General features: G+C 48.4%; 1 protein-coding gene across 2 annotated transcripts in view; it reads left to right on the top strand.

Annotated features, from left to right (window-relative positions):
• FAM234A (family with sequence similarity 234 member A) overlaps positions 1-19,894 on the top strand; it is a 1,050,028-nt gene that overhangs the window by 222,806 nt on the left and 807,328 nt on the right. For both annotated transcript variants that reach the window (XM_069647858.1, XM_069647857.1), the window contains exon 3: positions 16,281-16,394. In XM_069647858.1, coding sequence (XP_069503959.1) covers positions 16,281-16,394 — 114 coding nt within the window. The remainder of the gene's footprint in view (positions 1-16,280; positions 16,395-19,894) is intronic.

Genomic DNA, 19,894 nt, shown 5'->3' with positions numbered 1-19,894 from the left:
CCCCCTCTCGAGTCAGCCTGGCCTGCCCCCGGACGTGGCCTCCCCTAAACCGAAACAGGCCCCCTGGTCAAGAGTGCAGAAAACCTGCAAACCCAAATGACGACTCGGCCACTCCTGAAGAACACACAGCGCTGGAACCAGCTAAACTCTCTTAAGGCTGCCGCGAACCCCATTCGGCCTGTACCCTCCTCCGGAGTGAATGTCACCATTTTACCCCTGGAGAGAACCTCAACCTTGTTGGCCAGACTGCCAGTTGATGGCCTGGGCGGCTGGGGGAGACACCAACCGTTTAAATTCGGTCCCCCCAGCCACAGTTTGGACCTCCGACATCGGCCTCTAACGGGAAGTCAGATCTCCCGTTGGAGATCAGTTCTAAAAACCTTCAGCCACAGGAAAACCCAAATTGGTGATTCCTCGCAGCTATGGCTATCCTAACTCCCCCCTCCCCCCACAGCACACGGCTCCGGAGAGGCAGCCCCTGCACCCAAAACTAAACTTTACTACTCTAAACGTCAGGGGTTTGAACTCCCCTGCCCCCCCCCGAAGAGGAAATCCATTCTACAAAGCTACAAAGACTGCATAACGACGGGACATCAATTGCTTTTCTGCAGGAAACACACGTACTCCCAGCAGACTTCTCCCGCCTCCGAAGCAGGCTCTTTCCCACACAATTCTTGGTATCCAATGCTACAAAGAAGGGAGGAACCACCATCCTCTTCGCTCCGGGCCTGAAGCCACAGATCCTCGACCTGCTGCGCTGCCAGGAAGGACGCTTTATGGCAGTCAAATGCATCATCCTGGGCCAACTTTATACTCTCATCTCAGCCTATGCCCCTAATGAGTACCAGGAAGGCTTTTACCAGGACCTGGAGGATATCCTCCTCCCATTCGAGGGGCAAGTCGTCATTGGCAGAGACTTTAACGGGGCCCCGGACCCCCTCAGAGATGGATCCCAGCATCCAGGGACCTGAAAACGGCAGCGGCCCTGCTTCACTTGTTTCGCACGCTCAACATTGTCGATACTTGGAGGGTGCTATACCCGGAAGAGAAAGACTTCACCTTCTCTTTGTACGTGCATCGCACCTTCTCCAGGATCGACCTGATGCTGGCCTCCCCCCAGATCCTGGCCTTCACAGATGTAAAAAATGGCCCCCGGATCCTCTCGGATCATGCTCCAGTCTCACTCACCCTCCGGACCCCCGACCTGCATCCTCCTACTCGCCGCCAATGGACCCTATATGACCCTATCTTGGGGGACATGGCAGTAAGAGTCAAAATTGCCAGAACACTTAAACTTCTTTGTCGAAAACCGCAACAAGGACACGTCCCCGGCTAACACCTGGGACGCCATGAAGGCCGTGCTTAGAGGGGAACTGATCGCCCAGGGCGCCGCATTCCACAAACAAAAGCAGGTGACCCGAGCGGCCCTAGAGGCTGAAGTACGTGAAGCTGAAACTACCCACAAGCGAAAAGGCTGGTCCCCCAAATCCTACAGGGTCTTGCAGATGGTGAGGAAGCAATTTGAGGCGGACTACGCTGAGGCCACAGCCAACTTGCTTGCTAGAACCGAACAATGGTACTACGCCCATAACAACAAGGCTAACAAGTTGCTGGTTAGTAAGCTGGCCAAGGAGAAGAGCCGACACTCCATCCTAGGGCTTCGCGACCCACAAGGGTCGATCCACTACGCGGACCACGAGAAACTGCAACTAGTGGTCGCCCACCAGTCGGAAATTATGACTGCGGTCCCGAGAGACTTAGACAAGCAGCGCTCCTACATCCAAGAGGCGGCCCTCCCAACCCTGACTCTGGAGGTAAGAGAAGAACTTGAGATGCCCATTACAACTGAGGAGGTGGAGGAGGCCATAAAGAGCTTGAAGCTTAGGGCCCCTGGCCCAGGCGGATTCACCACCCGATTCTACAAACTCTTCCGCCCCCAATTGGTGGCCCCCTTGGCTCGCCTCTTCAACTCGTTCGCAACCAAATCTATCACAGTTCTTATTCTTAAGCCTGGACAAGACCCCCAAGAAAACGGCTCATACAGAACCATCTCTTTGTTGAACCTGGACGCTAATATCTACTCCAAGATCTTGGCCAACCGCTTCGCACCTATCCTTCCGAGCCTTATAAACCCAGACCAGACGGGCTTTATTAACCACAGATCAACGAAAGATAACATCCGCAGGGCACTGGACCTCCTCGAGGTCGCTACTCAGAACTGCCAGCAATTGGCTCTGCTTGCATTGGACGAAACAAAAGCCTTTGACAAGGTGGGCTGTCCCTACCTGCGCCTCACCCTCTAAGCTTTCGCCATCGGCCCAACCTTCAGATCAATGATCCTAGAAAACTGCCAATCCCCCCAAACCCAGCTGAGAGTGAATGGACGTTTGTCGGACCCAATCCCTCTCACATTCGGAACAAGACAGGGATGCCCACTATTCCCCCCCCCTCCTGCTTTTCGCCTTGGCTATGGAGCCGTTGGCCCAGCGAGTTCGTAACAACCCCCAGATCAGCGGCCTGAGGATCGGCCACAGGCAACACAAGATCTCTCTCTATGCGGACGATGTCTTACTGACGATCACGAACGTCCTCCTTGAGCACGGCCCTGACGGAGATCCAGGGCTTTGGGGAGGTAGCGGGTTTCGCCATCAATTTCTCAATCTACAGCCCTTGGAGTGGGCTTGAGCCCAGGCGAAAGGGAGGCCCTAAAGAAGCAAAGCCTGTTCCAGTGGAGTGCCCGAACGATCCCGTACTTGGGGGTTCAGATCCCTGCACATCCATCGAAAGTTTACCAGGCCAACTTTCCCCCACTCTTCGATGAATTGGAAAGGGACCTTATCCGCTGGCGAAGGCAGGAAATCTTGCTGTTGGGCCGCATAACGGCTTGCAAAATGAAGCTCCTCCCCCGCTTCCTTTATGCTTGTGCCTCCCTCCCTGTCTTGATCCCCCTCCCCCTCTGCAGAGACTCCAAAGGAAAATGATCGATTTCATCTGGAGTGGTAAGAAGGCGCAGATTCCCCAGAGAACAATGGTGACCAGCTCGAGACTTGGAGGGTTAGGGGTCCCGGACCCCTGTAAATATCACATAGCAGCACAGCTGGCCAACCTTCAAGCATGGGGGCTGGCTGCAGGTCGCCCAAAATGGGTAGACCTCGAACAATCGCGCCTTCCCCTCCCTCTTCACTTCCTTCCGTTCGTCCCTGCCGCCCTACGCCGGAGCTGGCCGGAAGTCCTGACGGCCACGAGGCAATCTATGAAGGCGTGGGAGTGGGCCCGCAGATATGGAGGGGTCCCAGGAGACTTAAGTACACTCTCCCCGATTTTTCTCAACCCGACCTTCTCTCCGGGAGCTCACCCAGCGAACTTCAGGAAGTGGGTCGCAGGAGGCCTCAAACGCTGGGGCAGCTCTTCACAGGGAACACCCCCCTCACCTTCGAACAATGTAAGGTGACCTTCCGACTAGGAGAGATGGACAGATTTACCTACGCCCAACTAAGACACTGGTGCTCCAGCCCCCAGACCCGAGTAGCAGCAGTGCGACCTCTCACCCCACTAGAGCTCACAGTGAATGACCTGCCCGCCCGGGGGAACATTTCGGCCCTCTATAAACTATTGCAAGAAGACCCCTTTCACGTTAAGCCCTCCTATATGGCCCAATGGGAGGCAGACCTGGGCCATGCCATAGAGGATCACATGTGGGTGGACATCTGGACTAGGACGTGCGCAGCATCCTGCTGTATCACGAACCTGGAATGCGCCCATAAACTGCTCTTGCGCTGGTACTACCCCACCTCCCCCCTGCGCCTCCATCACTTTCATCAAGCCCTGGACCCTCACTGTTGGAACCTCTGTCGCAGTCCAGGGTCCTACTTCCACATGTGCTGGACCTGCCCGAAAGTAAGGGAGTTCTGGACCCAATGCCTTGCTACCATAAAATACATCACTCAAGTGGCCATTCCACTAATGCCCTAGCAGGTCCTCCTAGGGATCCCGCTCCCAGACGCTTACCCGAGAACAGGGAGGGGGGCCATGCTGATATCTCTATTTGTATTGGCCGCCAAAATTATGGTGGCCCGCACCTGGAAGTCTGTGGAAGGACCCCCGATGACCCTATGGTGGATTAAACTATGGGATATCCTGATAGCCGAAAAGGTCACGGCAGCAAGAGCGGGCCGTCCATCGATTTACCGATATCTGGACCCCAGTACTAGACTATGACCAGAACTACCCGGACCTGACCTTTAAGCCACGCTTGGTCGCGAGAGCCCTCCAATCTGTGTGATTCCTCGCCACCTGAAAAAAAAATCCGGTACAATGCCTCAGAGATACCTAGGGGGTGGGGGGATGGGAGGTTGTTTTACACGCTCTGTGAGGTAATATGTAATGGTATTATGTTGTTCTCCTCTGTGCTGTTCATAAATAAACAAGTTAAAAAAAAAAATTTAAAAAAAGAAAAACGCCCAAACTGGTGGGCCTTACCTCGGCATGCCGTATCGGCGAAATCCAGGCCCTGTTGGCTTCAGAGCCCTATTCTAAATTTCACTGTGACAAGGTGGTGCTTAGAACGCACCCTGCCTTACTTTCTAAGGTTGTGTCCTCCTTTCACCTGAACGAGTAGATAGTACTCCCAACATTCTTTGCAGACCCAAAGGATGAGGCTCAGAACATGTTGCTCTGTCTTGATGTCAGGCGTTCTCTAAGATTTTATATGGACACGACTACGAGCTTCCGGATATCGGACGCTTTGTTCATCATATTTGGAGGATCAAAAGCAGGCTGTCAAGCATCCAAGGCTTCCATAGCAGGGTTGATGGTTATGGCCCTCAAGGAAGCATATGAGGGGCAGCACAAACCTTTGCCAGCAAACATGCATGCCCACGCCATCGGAGCCAAGGCCACGGCTGTGGCTTTCCAAAAGCCTGTCCAATAGCAGACGATCAACAAGGCAGCTACGTGGGCTACTCCCTCTGCCAGAGCCAGGTCTGATGCAGCATTTGGCCTGGCAGTCTTGAAGAATTTGTTTTCTTAGAGGGGTAAACTCTCCTCTCTAGGGCTGCATTCAATTGTAATTGTCTATACAGTATGGAGGAAAGGGGATGGGATGTAGGAGTTAATTATAAATTACTCACCATAGTGACTAACATACTCCTAGTCCGCTTTCCTCATACGTCCCACCATCCTCCCCCGTAATAAACCTGTGTCATTAGGCAATTTTAATATCGTTGATGCGTCAAAGGGGACTGAGTGGCGCTGGTGGGTGGAGTCAGGGGAGCGCACGATCCCATGGCCACGTGCCAGCGCGCATCTAAATTTAAAGGGGAAGACAATTCTTTCTGGTGAAAAAGGTTCTTTCCCATCCCTAGCGAGAGCTACCCATACAGTATGGAGGAAAGGGGACTATGGACTAGGATTACTTTAGTCACTACCGTGAGTTACTTATGTCTCACAGTCCCGGAGAACCAAATTGAACGTAGCTCGTCACACCCCAAGAAGTTGCAGGTTATGTAGTAAAAAATGCATATTAGCATACATAGGTTACAATGTCAGCCCACTACCCTCATTGGCTACCACCTGTCGAACATGCTAATATCCGCCTCCCGCTATATTCCCTGGACCGATTGGCCCCACCTTATCTAAAGCCATTCCCCTATCCACGTGGCCGAATGCATAATCACTATTGACTCCAAGTACAGGATTGGCTAATTAGTACATTGATATACTAATAAATTGTGACCGTCACGTGATGTGAACCTCTTCGACCCAGACACATTCAAAGTAAGGCTGGCGAGGCCAACTATGCTTTGATTAAACAATGGCCCATCTTATTATACCAGAGGCTGCAGCGCAGACAAGCTGGACCCCGACCTTGTACTAAATTGACTGGCATCACATCTGTTCCTCCTATCCCAAATCGCAGAACGTTCCAGGTACGGCTCCCTGTTATCTCCTTTAAGACCCAGGTGCCCAGTAATTACGTGACCAGGAAACCACTTGAGTCTGAATTTCAGGGATTTCTTTGCTTTGGTTATGTCTACTTGTAGTTCAAATGGGATGCACTCCTTGGGTGAGGGCAGTACTGCTTTAAATCTTTGTCTGGCCTATTGGCATCGCAAAACCGCATGCCCTATTCTCATGAATTTTGTCCTTCCAAGGGCGCATACCTACCTGCCCCTCCCCACAGCTAACATTCCATTCCCACTACTTACAGGCTCTGCAGCTGAATACAATTAGCATTTATATGTGCATTGTGGGTGCCTCTGACCTCTGCTTCTCTCTTGGGGATGGAAAAGAGATTTGTCTTGGGACTGAGCTAAACGGAGCCACAGCGCCACATGGGAACCTTAATTCTGTTCATTGTGTACTAGGCCTTAAAATCCAATATGGCGGCACTCCTGCCATGTCGCCACGCTGACCTTGCTCTTATTTGTTTTTATTTATTGAATATTTATATAAGGCGCACTATAACGCAAAAAGTGTTCCCAGGCACCAGAAGGCAAAGAAAAGGGTGGGGGGGGGGCAGGTGAGGGAGTCTTACTAGGCCTTGTGACCTTCACTTCATGCAAGTGCTGTAACAAGAAGTGCAGGGAGGAGGGGAGTGGTGGGGGAAGGGGTATACAAGGCGGGGGGGGAGAAGGAAGAAAGGACCCAGGGGCTAGGCAAGTGCTGGAGGAATGCTAAGGGGGGGAAAGTGCCAGGGCAGACCACTGTCTAAGTGCGAGAACTGGGGGTAGATCAGACTCGAGAGGGATGCCTAGCCCACTAGGCTAGTCAGTGAAGGGGGCCCCAAAGGGCAGGGCTGGTTGGGGGGGGATTGCTGGTATAGACTGGTCAAGGAGGGCCTGGTGCTCTGTATGACTCATAAGGGACCAGGCCGCAAGTTGCATCGGCAGGTGGGAACATTAGCAAGAAAGGGCAAGAGGAAAGGTGGTAGAGAGTAGGGTCTTGAGAAGCTTCCGGAAATTAAGAAGGTCTAACTCAAGTCTGAGAGGGGCAGGGAGGCCATTCCAGAGGGAGGCACTTGCCGAAGAGAGAGAGATCTACCCCCACTCTCTGATTGGATAGTTGGAGCTAGAAGACTGAAAGGGTCTAGCAGGGAGGTATTTAGGGAGAGAGAGTTAGATGTATTGGAACCCAGGCCCCAGAATGCCTTGTGAATGATGCAGTGTTTCTTGAATTTGATTCTCGCAGCCACTGGGAACCATTGGAGTGATTAAGGGCTGGAGAGATGCGGTCCCTGGGCTTGAAGCCAAGTCCTATTCTGGATTAGTTGAAGGGGGCGAAGAGGAAAGGGTCATATTGACGAAGAGGATGTTTCAGTAGTCCAGCCTAGAGAAAACCAAAGTTCTGGAGACCTTGTGTTTCTGGGGGAAGGTAAGGAAGGGGAGAATTCCTCCGAGGAGGTGAAGCTGAAAGTGGGCCTTCTTGTCAAGGTCTGTGATGTGAGGGGAGAAGGAGAGGGAGGAGTTAAAGATGACCCCAAGGTTTTTTTGCCCCACAAGCTGGTAAGGGGGGGGCCCAAGGAAGCCAGCCAGAGAGTGGGAGGGAAGCATGGAGCCTGGGTCCCAATGGGAAGGATCTTGGTATTACTGGGATGACAGTCCATTACCCGTGCACCATGCCTGAATAGCAGTCAGACAGTCTTGAATGAGAGAGGAAGAAGGAGGGAAGCTTAAAGGAGAGCTGTGCCATCAGCATACCACTGGAAATGAGGAGAGAAGGAGGAAATCAAGTGGACCAGAGGGGCAAAGTAGGTGTTGAAGAGCCACAGCGATGGGATAAAGCCCTGAGGGACGCCGCAGGTAGAGTGAGATGGAGGAGAGGAAAGGGTCCAGTTGCACCTGGGAAGGTTGATTAGATAGGAAGGAGTTCAACCAATCCAGTGCCAAGTCCATGATACCAAGGGTATCGTGGAGCTGCTTTATGAGGATGGCATCATTGACTTTGTCAAAGGCAGAGGACAAAGCAAGGAGAATGAGAACAGAAGGAGAGTTGTAGTCACGGTTTGAGAACAGGTCTTTGTGGGTGTTCAGGAGAGCGGTTTCTGTGTTCCTAGATGCTCTGAAGCCAGACTAGTGGTCATGGAGACATCCAACCGATTCAGTGTGGTGGGTCAGTTGGGAGATGAGCAATTTCTCCAAGAGTTTGTCCAGGAAGGGGGTAGTGGAGATGGGTCAGTAGCTAGCCGGGCAGGAGGTGTCGTCAGATGGCTTTTTTTAGGAGATGGTGCACAAGGGGGTGCTTGAGGGATAGTGGAAAGGAGCCAGTGGCAAAGGAGTGTTTTCAGAAATCAGCCAAGGCAGGAGTCCGCGAGGAAATGTTGTCCTTGATAGTTCTGGAGGAGAAGGTGAGCACCTGTTTGGAGGAGACTTTCATAGAGCTGGCCGCTTTAGAGACCTCATCTGGTGCTATGGGAATGAAGGAGGAGAGTATGGGAGAGGGAGAGAGGGGTGCCAAGGGAGGCCTGAGAGCAAGTGGGGGGACCAGAGGGTGGTGCGTAGAGAAGTGAGGACAGGATGTCCTGGATTTGCTAGTGAAATGGTTGCCCAGTGCAGTACAGAGGGCCTGGGATGGAAGAAAAGAGGAAACTGCAGTAGGATTGGTAAATTCCTTACAGATTTTGAGCAGTTTAGATGTATTTTTGGTGGACCCAAAGATGTGTACACAGTACCTTTCTGACTCAATCTTCCACCTACATTAGCGCCCTCCTCGCACCTCACTGAAAAACATAACTTTGTGTACTACTTCTAAATGCAGTGCCTATAACACTGCCTTATTTATAACCTCTGCAACATTAATATATTTGTTGCTCAGTCTTTGTTGATCTCCGATGTATCTTATTATATGTCAAAAATAAATACATGTGATGTGTGCCTTCTATTGCGCAAAACTCAACCTGCTCACACTGTGGGATGAACTAATAGATTTTTCTCAGCCTGAACCGTTTTGCCTGGCTGGGATGCTGTAAGTGCCTCCCAACAGTGCCTCAGAATCCTTTGGCGCTTCAGACTTGGACTTGATTGAGCACGGGCTGACCCTGTGAAACCGGCTCTTGAAGACCGATCACGATGGCCAAGGGGCCTCTGTCAGCAAAGCATGTTTGGATTACCCCAGCTGTTGCACATTCCACCTGGTGCTGCACTAGACCTCCCTGAGGCAGATTGCCATGGAAAAGGAGGCTGGAGTGAGTGCTGAAGACTGGTTGGATTCCATTTTTTCATGGGCCCCTTGTTGGTTGGAGATAGCCATTAAAGTACTGGTTCCTTGTATTTCTTGTACTTTTTTGTTTGTTCAAATGATTCTACTGTGCTGCTCCAAGACACTGCCTAAGAGTTGACCTCGCTATTCACGCTTTGATCAGTATCCGACAGAGGGGTGCACATCACGTGATGGTCAGGAATATTTTACTCGTTAAAGAAATGTATTATGGTAACAATGTACCTGGTAGTTAATCAACTCTTAAGTTTCATAGTGATGATGTAATAGGTTGCGTGTTTAGGGGAATGTGCTTAGATAATGTTACAAATAGTATAATGGACTATAGGGGATAAGTGGAATTCTGTATCAGTGTTAGTCAATGGGTAGTGGGGGGACCATGTCGTAATCTATTTTTTTTAGGCATAGTTCTGTTTGCAGTTTTCCGCTATAAAAGATGAAACTTTTTTGGATGGGGTGAGCTCCATGTTAGTTTGGTTCTACGGTACCGTCTCATACTTTTGCATTTAATAAAACTTTGTTTTCCTTGCTAACGGTTCAATTATTTGGCATATTTGGGATTGCTTTCATTGGTTGGGTTTTTGGTAATTTTATCCTACAAGGACCAAGATGCTGACTTGGAGAAGGAGAGAGAATCCTACAGAGGTGAGCCTCTGATGGGAAGACGTCCTGGAGGGGCAGAGCCACGCTTTTCCGTGGAGCCAGCGTTGGCGTGGATATCGAGCTGATGGGTAGCAAAGAAGCCACGGTCAAGAGAGAGATGGAAACGATAAAGCGACGGACTCGCCTGGTGGACGCTGAGACTAGCTGCAGTGTTTGGATCGGATCCCTGATCTCTGCATGAAAAGTGCATCAGCATCTGAGCCGGCCAGCGGAATGGAAGCTAACACTTCCGAAGAGGTTATGCTGCTGAGAGGGCGAACCGTTATATCGGAGGCTGGGAAAACCATAAAGGTTACCGGAGCCAGGAAAACCTGAATGGGCAGACCCACTACTGAGGCTGTGCTAAAGCAAGCCTATCCAAGGGCCAGATGGCTTTGGCAAGGCTTGAACAACTGGGAGACGTTAATATTCACAGCTGAGAAAGCCAGGAGGGTTACGGGAGCCAGAAAAACCCAAAGTGTTGACGCCCAGCCAAGACCTTGACAAAGTAAGCCTATCCGAGGGCTTTGAGAAGCCCTGAGGAAGCAAAGTGACATTGGCATAAGAGGCTGGCAAAGCAAAAAGGATTACGGGAGCCCAAGATAACTCTAACACTGGGTACGGGCAGGCCCCCAACCGAGAAGCCTGGGAGTACAAAGAGACTTTGAAAAAAGAGACAGAAGAAACCGAGAGGGTTATGGGAGCCCAAGAAACCCTAAGACTACATATGGACGGATGAGAAGGGACGAATTGATCAGATTTGTCAGAGCCACCCCCTTTGAGGCTAGGGAGGTGAACCTGCTACGCAGGACCCTCCCAAGGGGGTCTGGGCAAGTGGGACCTCAATTGGAGTGACTCCCCTCTTGGGGGCAAGGACTCACATTCCAGCATGGAACTCCCTGTTCAAACCATCCTTTCTGCATATATGGATGTTGTAAAAAAAAACTGTTGCATTCCATGCTACAACTATAATTCGCAAAGATCCTTCCTTGACTATTGGCTTCAGGCAATGGTGAATCTCGCCTGAGTGCCATAATCGATGAAGTCGGACATCCTTTTGTTTACTCTAGTGACTTATATAAAAGGAAAACGAACCGTGAATGGAGGGGGAACTCCCATGTTGGGAGCAGAGCAAATGCTACGCAGAGGAAGCCCCCGCAACATTGACGTCATGGACAGAGCCACATTGATCTACAGAGCCAAGCAAGAGGCCCGCTAGCTGGAGGCTGGAAGGCAGGTACCTTGACCAAGCAAGAGGCTCCGGTCAAAGGAAAGGAGAGGACGGAAAGACAACGGTCTTCCTAGGTGGCTTGACCAGTGAAGAGCATTGGTGAGACTGGTGCCCAGCAACGAACGCAGAGAAACGAGGGGCGCCTGAGATCCCAAGCTCCTGTCGACAAGCGCCTTTCCTGCCACAAAAGGAGCATATGGGGGAATGACACCACGGAAGTGTGAAGGTGGGCAGGGCCCTAGAGCGCAGGTTTCCAAGAGCACAGAAACCAATGCAGGGACAAAACACTATGAGAACGCAGCAGGCATACAGTCCCACGAACCCAGAGAGAAGGTGATACGAACAATGTTATGCAAGGCTGGAATAGCCGCCAAAGAGTGTCAAGTCAATAGAATGTAACAGGCACACAGCCCCACTGTATGAAAGTGGAAAAGACATACACTGTATAAGAGAGCTGCAATAACCACTAGGAATATCGAGGAGCACACACAGGTCTGATGTTGAAACAGAGGGAATTAAAGTTGAATACTCTGTAACACGGACAGCAGTGTCTGAAATCAAAGTAGTATGTATTCCCCATTTGGACAGCAATCCAACGTTACGTTTGTGACGAGAAAATACTGTTTAACCACAGAACTACCAGACTTTTGGGAAGTCCCAATGATACAAAGGCAGAAAAGGAAATGGCGTATGTTTGAAGCCATCCTGGAGGGATTGGAATACTTCAATCAGGAACTGGGGAGAGGAAAAACCAGACCAACGACAATTGTTAAATGTTCCAAAATGATTGAATATTGTAGTTGTGAAGACAATCTGTAAGACTTTGAACAAGTCGCATACAAGTGGGCCGGGCAGAAGTCCATACCAAGCCTCCCTTTTCTTTTTTAGTTGGCTATTTTTCTGAAGTGGTAGTGTCAGTTAGATAATTAGGATTCGGATAGAAGAGCTTTGTTTGGACTTGACATGCACCCTTAGTTTTTCTTTATGTAGGAGAGCACTCATAGCGATATGGCTAGTTGGGCGTTAACTTTTAATTTAAATAAAGCCCTTTTGAACATGCTACTGAGTTGTCCAATGCCTCCTTCTGGTTCACCACAGAGCCTTAAAAACCCAAATCATAACGAGCAAAACTGGAAACTGATTTGCTGAGGAATTCTAGTGCTCAAGTCAGAAATGGTGATGTTGTGTTAAATTAATTTTTTCCTGGTAAAGAGACGAACATATGGAAATATGTAAAGACTTATGATTTGGCATACAGAACCTGCTGAGAGGCTGAGCACTGTATTGTGAGAAATGCATGAACTTATAAAACGAGCCTTCTTGGAAAAAGGATCCAAGTAATTGGCCCAAGCGGCGTCCAAGGACAGAGGCAATTGCGCTGTCTTTTTATTTATTTATTTATTTATTTATTTCCTAGGTGGTAGGGCCAGATAGCTAATTGTCTTTGGACTAAGGACTTTTTCATTTAGACTTTTAACTTGCACCCTTACTTTTAGGTTGTTGGGTAGGGCGTTGGCCTCTTAGTGGTAGGGCTAGCTAGATAGGCTTTTTCTAATTATTTAAACACCCTTGAACATGTCGCAACGTAGACCAACTCCTTCTTCTGGTTCGCCACAGTTCACACCAACAAACTCCGGACAGTGGCTTAGGAGTTGTGACCTATAAAAAGCAGGGAAAGGGGAAAGTGAGCGGAGCCTGAGGTTGAATGGAACCACCTCTGCTTCCCCACACCCATGGGATTTTGGGTGGGGAGGGGCGTTTGTTCAATGGTTGCTTGCCTCACTCCCCTTTTCTGCAGCATCTGTTGATTTTGATTGTCTGTTTTGTTTAATACATTCTGTGGCCTGTTTTATCCCATGTTATGTCTACGATGCTGTTTTTTCAGTGAGTAACTTGGGTGGGATGCTGCATGGTGTACGGGTAAGAATATTTAAGTAAGCAGGTCATGGAGTGGACAAGTACCTGGGTTATGGCAATGGCTGCCGGTCAGCTACAGGTTGGCCATTTAGAGAGCATGTCAATAAACTGGACGAGGCCCATAAGTGCTGGCTCCGACACCTCTCCCGCGAGCCCTCGAAAGGGGCAAAGTTTGTCAGGAAGGAGCAAGATGGCGGCACTTAGGAGGCAAACAAGGACCCCAATTGGTGGGCTTTTTTAAAAAAAATCGGGGCGGCGGCCAATGTGGGTGAACCAAGGGGGCGGGCAGTCTATAAGAACTTCCCTGCAAACAGGTAAGTGCAATTTCACAAAGGGAGTAACTGAGGATCAGATACTTGCAATCACCAGCTGCCCACCCTGCGAGTTGCGAGCTATGTTATGATGTAAGCGGCACAGTTCAGCAGCTGCAGTTTACAAGCGACAAGTATGGATTAAGTACGTTGTTGAGACACCCCTTTGTAAGCTGAACGGCAGGGTGTGTGCAAGAAGAACGAAAGGGCGCCCCCCTCTCCCATCTTTCAGAACTTGAGAACAATGTAGGTCACTTCTTTAGCCCACAGCAGGTGTGGGGTCTCACCGATGAACGCAGGACAATGGCTAAGGAGATGTGGCCTATAAAAAGTGTGGAAAGTGAGTGGAGCCTGAGGTTGGATGGAATTACCTCCGCTTCGTCGCCCCCATGTGATGGTGGGAGGGCTGAGTTCTTTAATGTTACTGACTAAATGGTCGCTTGCATCACTCTCCTTTTCTGCAGCATATGTGGATTTTGATTCCTTGCCAGTTTTTTGTTTAATCAATTCTGCAGCCTGTTTTATTCCATGTTCTGTCTAAGACACTGTTACAATGAATAACTTTGGTGGAGCAAAGGTGGCATATGCATGCAGTGTGGGTAATTACATTTAAGTGAGCAGGTTATGAAGTGGAGGAGTGGCCGCGTTATTATGATTACTCGAAGGGGCAGACAAACTGGGCGAGCAGGGAGTCAGGGCTACATTTGCAACAGGCCTAGTGGGCTTCAATAAAATGGAGTCTTTCAAATGCAATAACAAAGTTGCAAAAGTGCTCAATCCTGGGCAGGTGAGAATGTGAGCTACTTAGCCGTAATCTGGCATAGGGGTGGTAGGGTAGAGGATGGACCAGGAAGTGGTAGGAATTGAGTAACAAGAGTGTTCATCCAGTGAGGTGTGCCTGAAGCTGCCATTTCAGGGTCGGGCAAAACCAGACCAACGTGAACGCTTGGCAGGCAGGGAAGCGCAGGTCAAAGGACTGTGATTTTTATTTTTTCCATTATCAACTTCTGTCTTTACATATTTAGTGAACATGCAAAAATGCTTTGTTTAATCTCCCCGATTCCCTCTGGAATCCCCTCGAGGGGGATGGGGGGAGTTGGAAAAAGGTTTTAGGCGTCCCCCCGTCTACTGCGATTGCGATCATTCGGAGAGAGCTGGGTCTGAACTCCTTGAAACTCAATCACCTGGAACAGGCTAGCCCTGTTCAGGAAGTGTCTTGCCCCCCCTCGCCCGGCGATTCCGGACTTAGTGTATAAAGAAATGCTAACCAACTCAAATCTGATGCTGAGGCGGTGGCAGGCTTCTACGCTCTGGCTCTTAAAAGAAACTGGGTGTTCTCTAGACCAATTGTTGCTGACCCTGAACGGGTCAAAAGAAAAATCAGACAACAACTGGATCCAAACTCAAGAGCAAGCAAGAAGCTACCGATTAGTTGCAGAATTGCCTTCAGAAGCTCATCCTCTCAATACTCCATGTGAATACCTGAAACAGTTCCCTGACAAGAGGGCCAGGGTCCACTTTCTAAGGACACATTTGAACTTGTACTCCACCAACTAAATTGGAGCTATTCAAGCCTTATCTGCTGACAATTCATGTCGGCATTGTCACGATCCTGAGAAAGTAGAGTCACGGTTTAACTTGATAGCTCTTTGCCCAGCCTTGAAAGAGCAGCGTTTTCAACACTTCCGTTCCTTTTTCTCGTACTTTGCACCTGCAGAAGTAGGAAATTGGTGGCCACCCTTGATGTCTGGTCTAAAAATCATTTATGTAATTGCAGTAGTGTGAAGTTCCTGATGGAGGTTCTTCTGGGCAGTGGAACTTTTAAAGTTTCTCAAACTTCTCGGCTCTATGCCGAAAACTGTATAGTTGTTGTTCTCAAATACTGTGTTTTGCTAAAAAGAATTGTTGACTCAATTTTAATGCAAATACATTTTATTTTTAAAGTGTTTTCCTCCTGTATCGCAGTCATTTTTAATTTAGCTGGAAAATCCAAATATTGGTGCTTCATTATGAAGAACTCTAGTATCCAAATAACAATTTAAATGAATAGTTCACTCTAAAATATTATTGTCCCAAAAGATGGGCAATAAACAAATATATGTAAAACATATTGTTAAAGAAAGTTCCTATGTAATGTTTTGAGCAAATGAGGCTTGAAGCGTTTACATGGGGTCATACATTTTGTGATTTCAAGCAGCCCCCTCTGTGCATGTCAAGCTCTGCTCTGCCGGCACTAATCAAGCAGCAAAAGCCCCCTCCTGGCAGAAAATGTAAAATGAAAGGCAGAGTAATTATAAATACTTCACCGGCTGCCGGCAGAGTTTTCATAATTGCTGCTACTTTCTTTTCTAGTTTCCCATGCACGCGAACCTAGAAAAAGTCACAGCAATTATGAATACTCTGCCGGAGGCCGGCGAAGTATTCATAATTGCCTGGATTTGCCTACAAGATAAGGCACAGCAATTATAAATACAACGTTGTTGTATTTATGATTGCAGTGGTTCGAAAACCACGGAAATCATTAATACAACAAGGTTGCATTTATGATTGCGGTGGCTTCAGCTTTGAGTCTCCTGTGCTCCCCTGTGCCGGGGGAGCCCGGGAGACTGAAAGCAGAAGCTAGAATGCGTTGCTAGAGTCAACACACGCATGCCACATACGAAATCCCTTTAAAAATCTGTCCTCTGGCATTTAAAAGCAATTGGTACAAGTAGAATACTTTATTTGTACCCCTCACGATGTGTAAATTGTTTACCCAGCTTCACAACTCAAGCAATTGTTGCCAGTTTTTGACCACAAATTATAGTTTGGTGAATTTCCACATGTTCGATAAAAAGTAGCCGTAGTGACTCATCTGTAGAGCAGATGGCTGCATCTGCAGCCCTGGTCTGAATGATAGGACGGTATCAGTGATTGCTACTGTCATTTAGAAATGTATTTCTAATTATGTGCCTTTATTTCAACAGTCACTTATCCTTTCCTGTCTACCGATGATGTCAACAAAGACAAAGTTCTGGATGTGCTTTTCATGTACAAATCTGGCAAAACTAGCAACTCCAACATTTCCTGCTCAGACGAAGGTATCTCTAAATGCCCTTTTATTGATATGTTTGATATGTGAAATATAATGGCCATCATTGAAATATCGTTTTTACATAACTAAATCTGTTTTTCCCCTCAGTGGTGCATATTGATGCATAGTTTTCTGCTCCTCGTCATTTCTTCTTTTTAGGAGGGGCAAATGCCCTAGTCTTTGCTTGTAGTAAAAGGGGGAAAAAGGTTCAAAACTTTAGTTCACTTAAATGTGTTGCTCATTTGATAGCCCCATATTTCATCCCATTTTATTACTTTATGGAACATGGAGCTTTTTAAATGTATTACAGCACACAGCCGCAACAAGCACCATGCTTAGTGAAGTATGTACTATTGTAGTGTGCAGAATTTCTTGTATGATACGGGTACGACTGCTCTGAGGTACCATGTTTGTGGCCTGTGAAGATTATTTTAAAGAAATCCACATGTATAGGTTCTGTATGGTAGTAGATGAGTCATTTTATGAAATGTGTTCAGCAAGCGTATACCAATTTTTTTTATTATCTAACCGCAATTTTAAGTCTGCTGCAATTTCTCACCTTCTTCTTGCTCTTTATGATGGGTAACAACCCATGCAAGGTTAAATGGGAACTGAGTAGCTGCAAATGCAGAATTCCCACAATCTATTCTGCAGGTTATGTACGAGTATATATGTATTCTTTAAATATCAGCTGTTTAAAGAAAACATTTGTGCTCTTGAGCTATTGTCCATAGCCCCTGATAGTGGGTGATGGGGGCCCATCAGAGTGTATTTTTCAGGGAATACTGCTTTGGCATCTCATTTTGCATCAACCACTCACCCCATATGACTCCTATGTTCACAACATCCCCTTTCGTCCAGTCGCATGGGATGTCCTCATCGCGGCATAGGGACTAGAAACATTTTCTGGCACATTCATGGCTCTGCCTATGGCCCGCTCCTTCCCTCTGTGCCCCACAGCCATAGCCTTCCCCTCCTATGTCCTTTTTCTGCAATGTGCGTTTGATTTAACTTACATTCTGTATGTTTTGTGTTTTGAAACCTGTTGGCTCTGCACTCTAGTTTCTGCCTCTCGGGTAATTCCTCTAACATTTGGGTTCAAATAAGGTCATTCACACCTGGCTTCATGTTCTGAAGATGACCTGCACTCACTGTGGCGGCGTATTCAACTCCCATGATTGGTCTCTGTACAAATCTTTTGTCTGCTGGGTCTTTTTAGATTAGGATCCATTGCTAAGTGTATATATTTGGACCTGGTCATCCTGTTGCTTGTTCAGCTCTTTGCTTCTGCAGACTGGTCTAGGGACCTGCTCTTCGTGGTCAGGCTGCCAGACTTATTTTTGATGCTTCCATGGGTGATCCGAGTGACCTAACTTTGGTGCTGTGTCTATAAGCCTGCTTAGTCTAAGCCCATTCCCCAAGCAACTGTACTTTGCCTGCCTAAGCCTAGCTCTATGATTTATTTTTTTTGTCTGATTTCGGGACAGATGTATTACGCAAGTGATCTATAGCTGGCCTTGAAGAGATTTCCTTAGGAGTTATACCTCAGGTGTTGCCTGCAGAACACGCTGAGGCATGAATTGAGCACCAATACCATCAAAGGGTGGATGTAGTAGTTAGGGTAGACTGTACTGAAGTGGCCTCCTTTAAGGTGCTAAGTTTGCTAAAAATGAACGTAACTCTGGGAGGCACTACAATGAACTCTGTGTCTCTTAGGAAGCATGTCTCCAGTAGTAGCCCAACTGGTTGGGACATGCCAATGGCATCCAAGTGCTCCTTTGTATCCTCCAGGTCCGAAATGCTTTAGTGAAGGTTGATCCCACGCACAGGAACCCCAATCCATTCCTGCAAGTTCATATTGAGATTCATCTAGATCACCCCTGCCAGCTGCTCTTGGCAGATACTGGCTCTTTTCCAGTGGAGGAAAGTGTGCAATGTCTTAATCTGAGGATGGATGATACAGAGTTTTTAGTGCATCTGCACTGAATACAACAGCTTCACCCATGTTTCCCTTCAACGCCTTTGTTGCTTGAGAGGAAGTTGAAAAATTGTACCACCCTCTAGGAGCCTGGAACTTTCTTTGGTAGGGCCATTCATGACCACCTGTACCATTTTCCATGTACAGGTAGTCCAGACCAACAGTGCGTTGGGGGCTTGCTGCTTTGGTGCCATGCTCTACCAACACCACCAAGCCCATAGGCTCAAGAGCCTTCCATGCTTTTGTTCCCTCCTGCTATGAGCCAAGGCTGGATACACAGGCTATGGTACAGCTGATGTCTTTGCCAGCCCCCAAACCCCAACTTGTATGAGTCACTGTTTAAGGTATTTCTGATGTTTCTCTACTCTGACCCCATTAAGTAACTTTTTTTTTCTCCTTTTTTCTATCCCTGCTGGCGCTGGTTATTATTCTGTCTGCTCCAGAAACTCAATATCTCTGGTTATCTCCAGAGTGGACTACTGCAACAGCCTCTTCCTCAATCTGCCTCTTTCCTCCCTCTGCCCTCTCCAGCTAATCCAGAATAGGACTGCAAGACTTATCCTTTGCCTCAAGCCCAGGGACCGTGCCTCTCCAGCCCTAACATTTCTCCACTGGATCCCAGTGGCTGCAAGGATCAAATTCAAGACCCTGTGCATCATCGAGGCTTTCTGGGGCCTGGGACCACACTATATCCAACTTTCCTTCCCTAAATACTTCCCTGCTAGAGTACTCTAGCTTAAACTCTCTGCAGGTCAAACGTTTCTCCAAACAGAGAGTAGAGGCTAGATATCTTTCCTTGGCAGGAATCTCCCGCTGGAGTGGCCTCACTCCCCTTCTCAGACTTGAGACGAATCTGCGTAAATTCCGGAAACTCCTCAAGACTTTCCACTCCTCCCTCGCCCTCCCTTGCTAATGCCCCCTGCTTCGGAGTCCTACAGGGGCTAGGCCATCCTCCTACCAGGCGTCTGCAGTACCCCATTACCAAGACTTGCCTTTGAGCACCTTTGCCTGACTAGGCTACTGAGTCTGGTCCAACCCTGTTCCTTGCACTTTGACCCTTACCCATGCCTCCCTGCGCACTTTCCCTCCATGAGCTCCCCTAGCACTTACCCTGCCTCACCCCTAGGGGCCTTCAACCCCCCCATGCACTTTGTTTACTGCATTTGCACGATCTGAATGTCACAAGGCCTGGTAGGACGTTTCTTGTTGTTTTATCCTCCCCTTTTTGTCTTGTTGCGCCTAGAACCACTTTCTGCTGTATAGGCGCCATACAAATGTCCAATAAATAAAGTATAATTTTCTCAAGTGCTTTACCACAGTGCCTGCTGCTACCCCTGTACTTTTGCAGAATCCTGGACACTGTGCAATCCTAATTGTGCACAAGAATCTGAACCACTATTCTGAGCTGAAGATTTTCATATCTTTTTGGACCAGTTTGCCCCAGTCTTCTCCACCAGGGACAGTCCTATGCATCTTCCAGGACACCAAGATCCAGTATCGCTGCACTAGTCCAAGTCTCGAACTTCAAT

This window comes from Ambystoma mexicanum, chromosome 2q, assembly GCF_040938575.1.
Source record: "Ambystoma mexicanum isolate Mex_15411 chromosome 2q, UKY_AmexF1_1, whole genome shotgun sequence".
Taxonomy (NCBI): Eukaryota; Metazoa; Chordata; class Amphibia; order Caudata; family Ambystomatidae; genus Ambystoma; species Ambystoma mexicanum.
The sequence above is the reverse complement of the archived record's forward strand: the minus strand, read 5'-3'. Positions and strand labels throughout refer to the sequence as shown.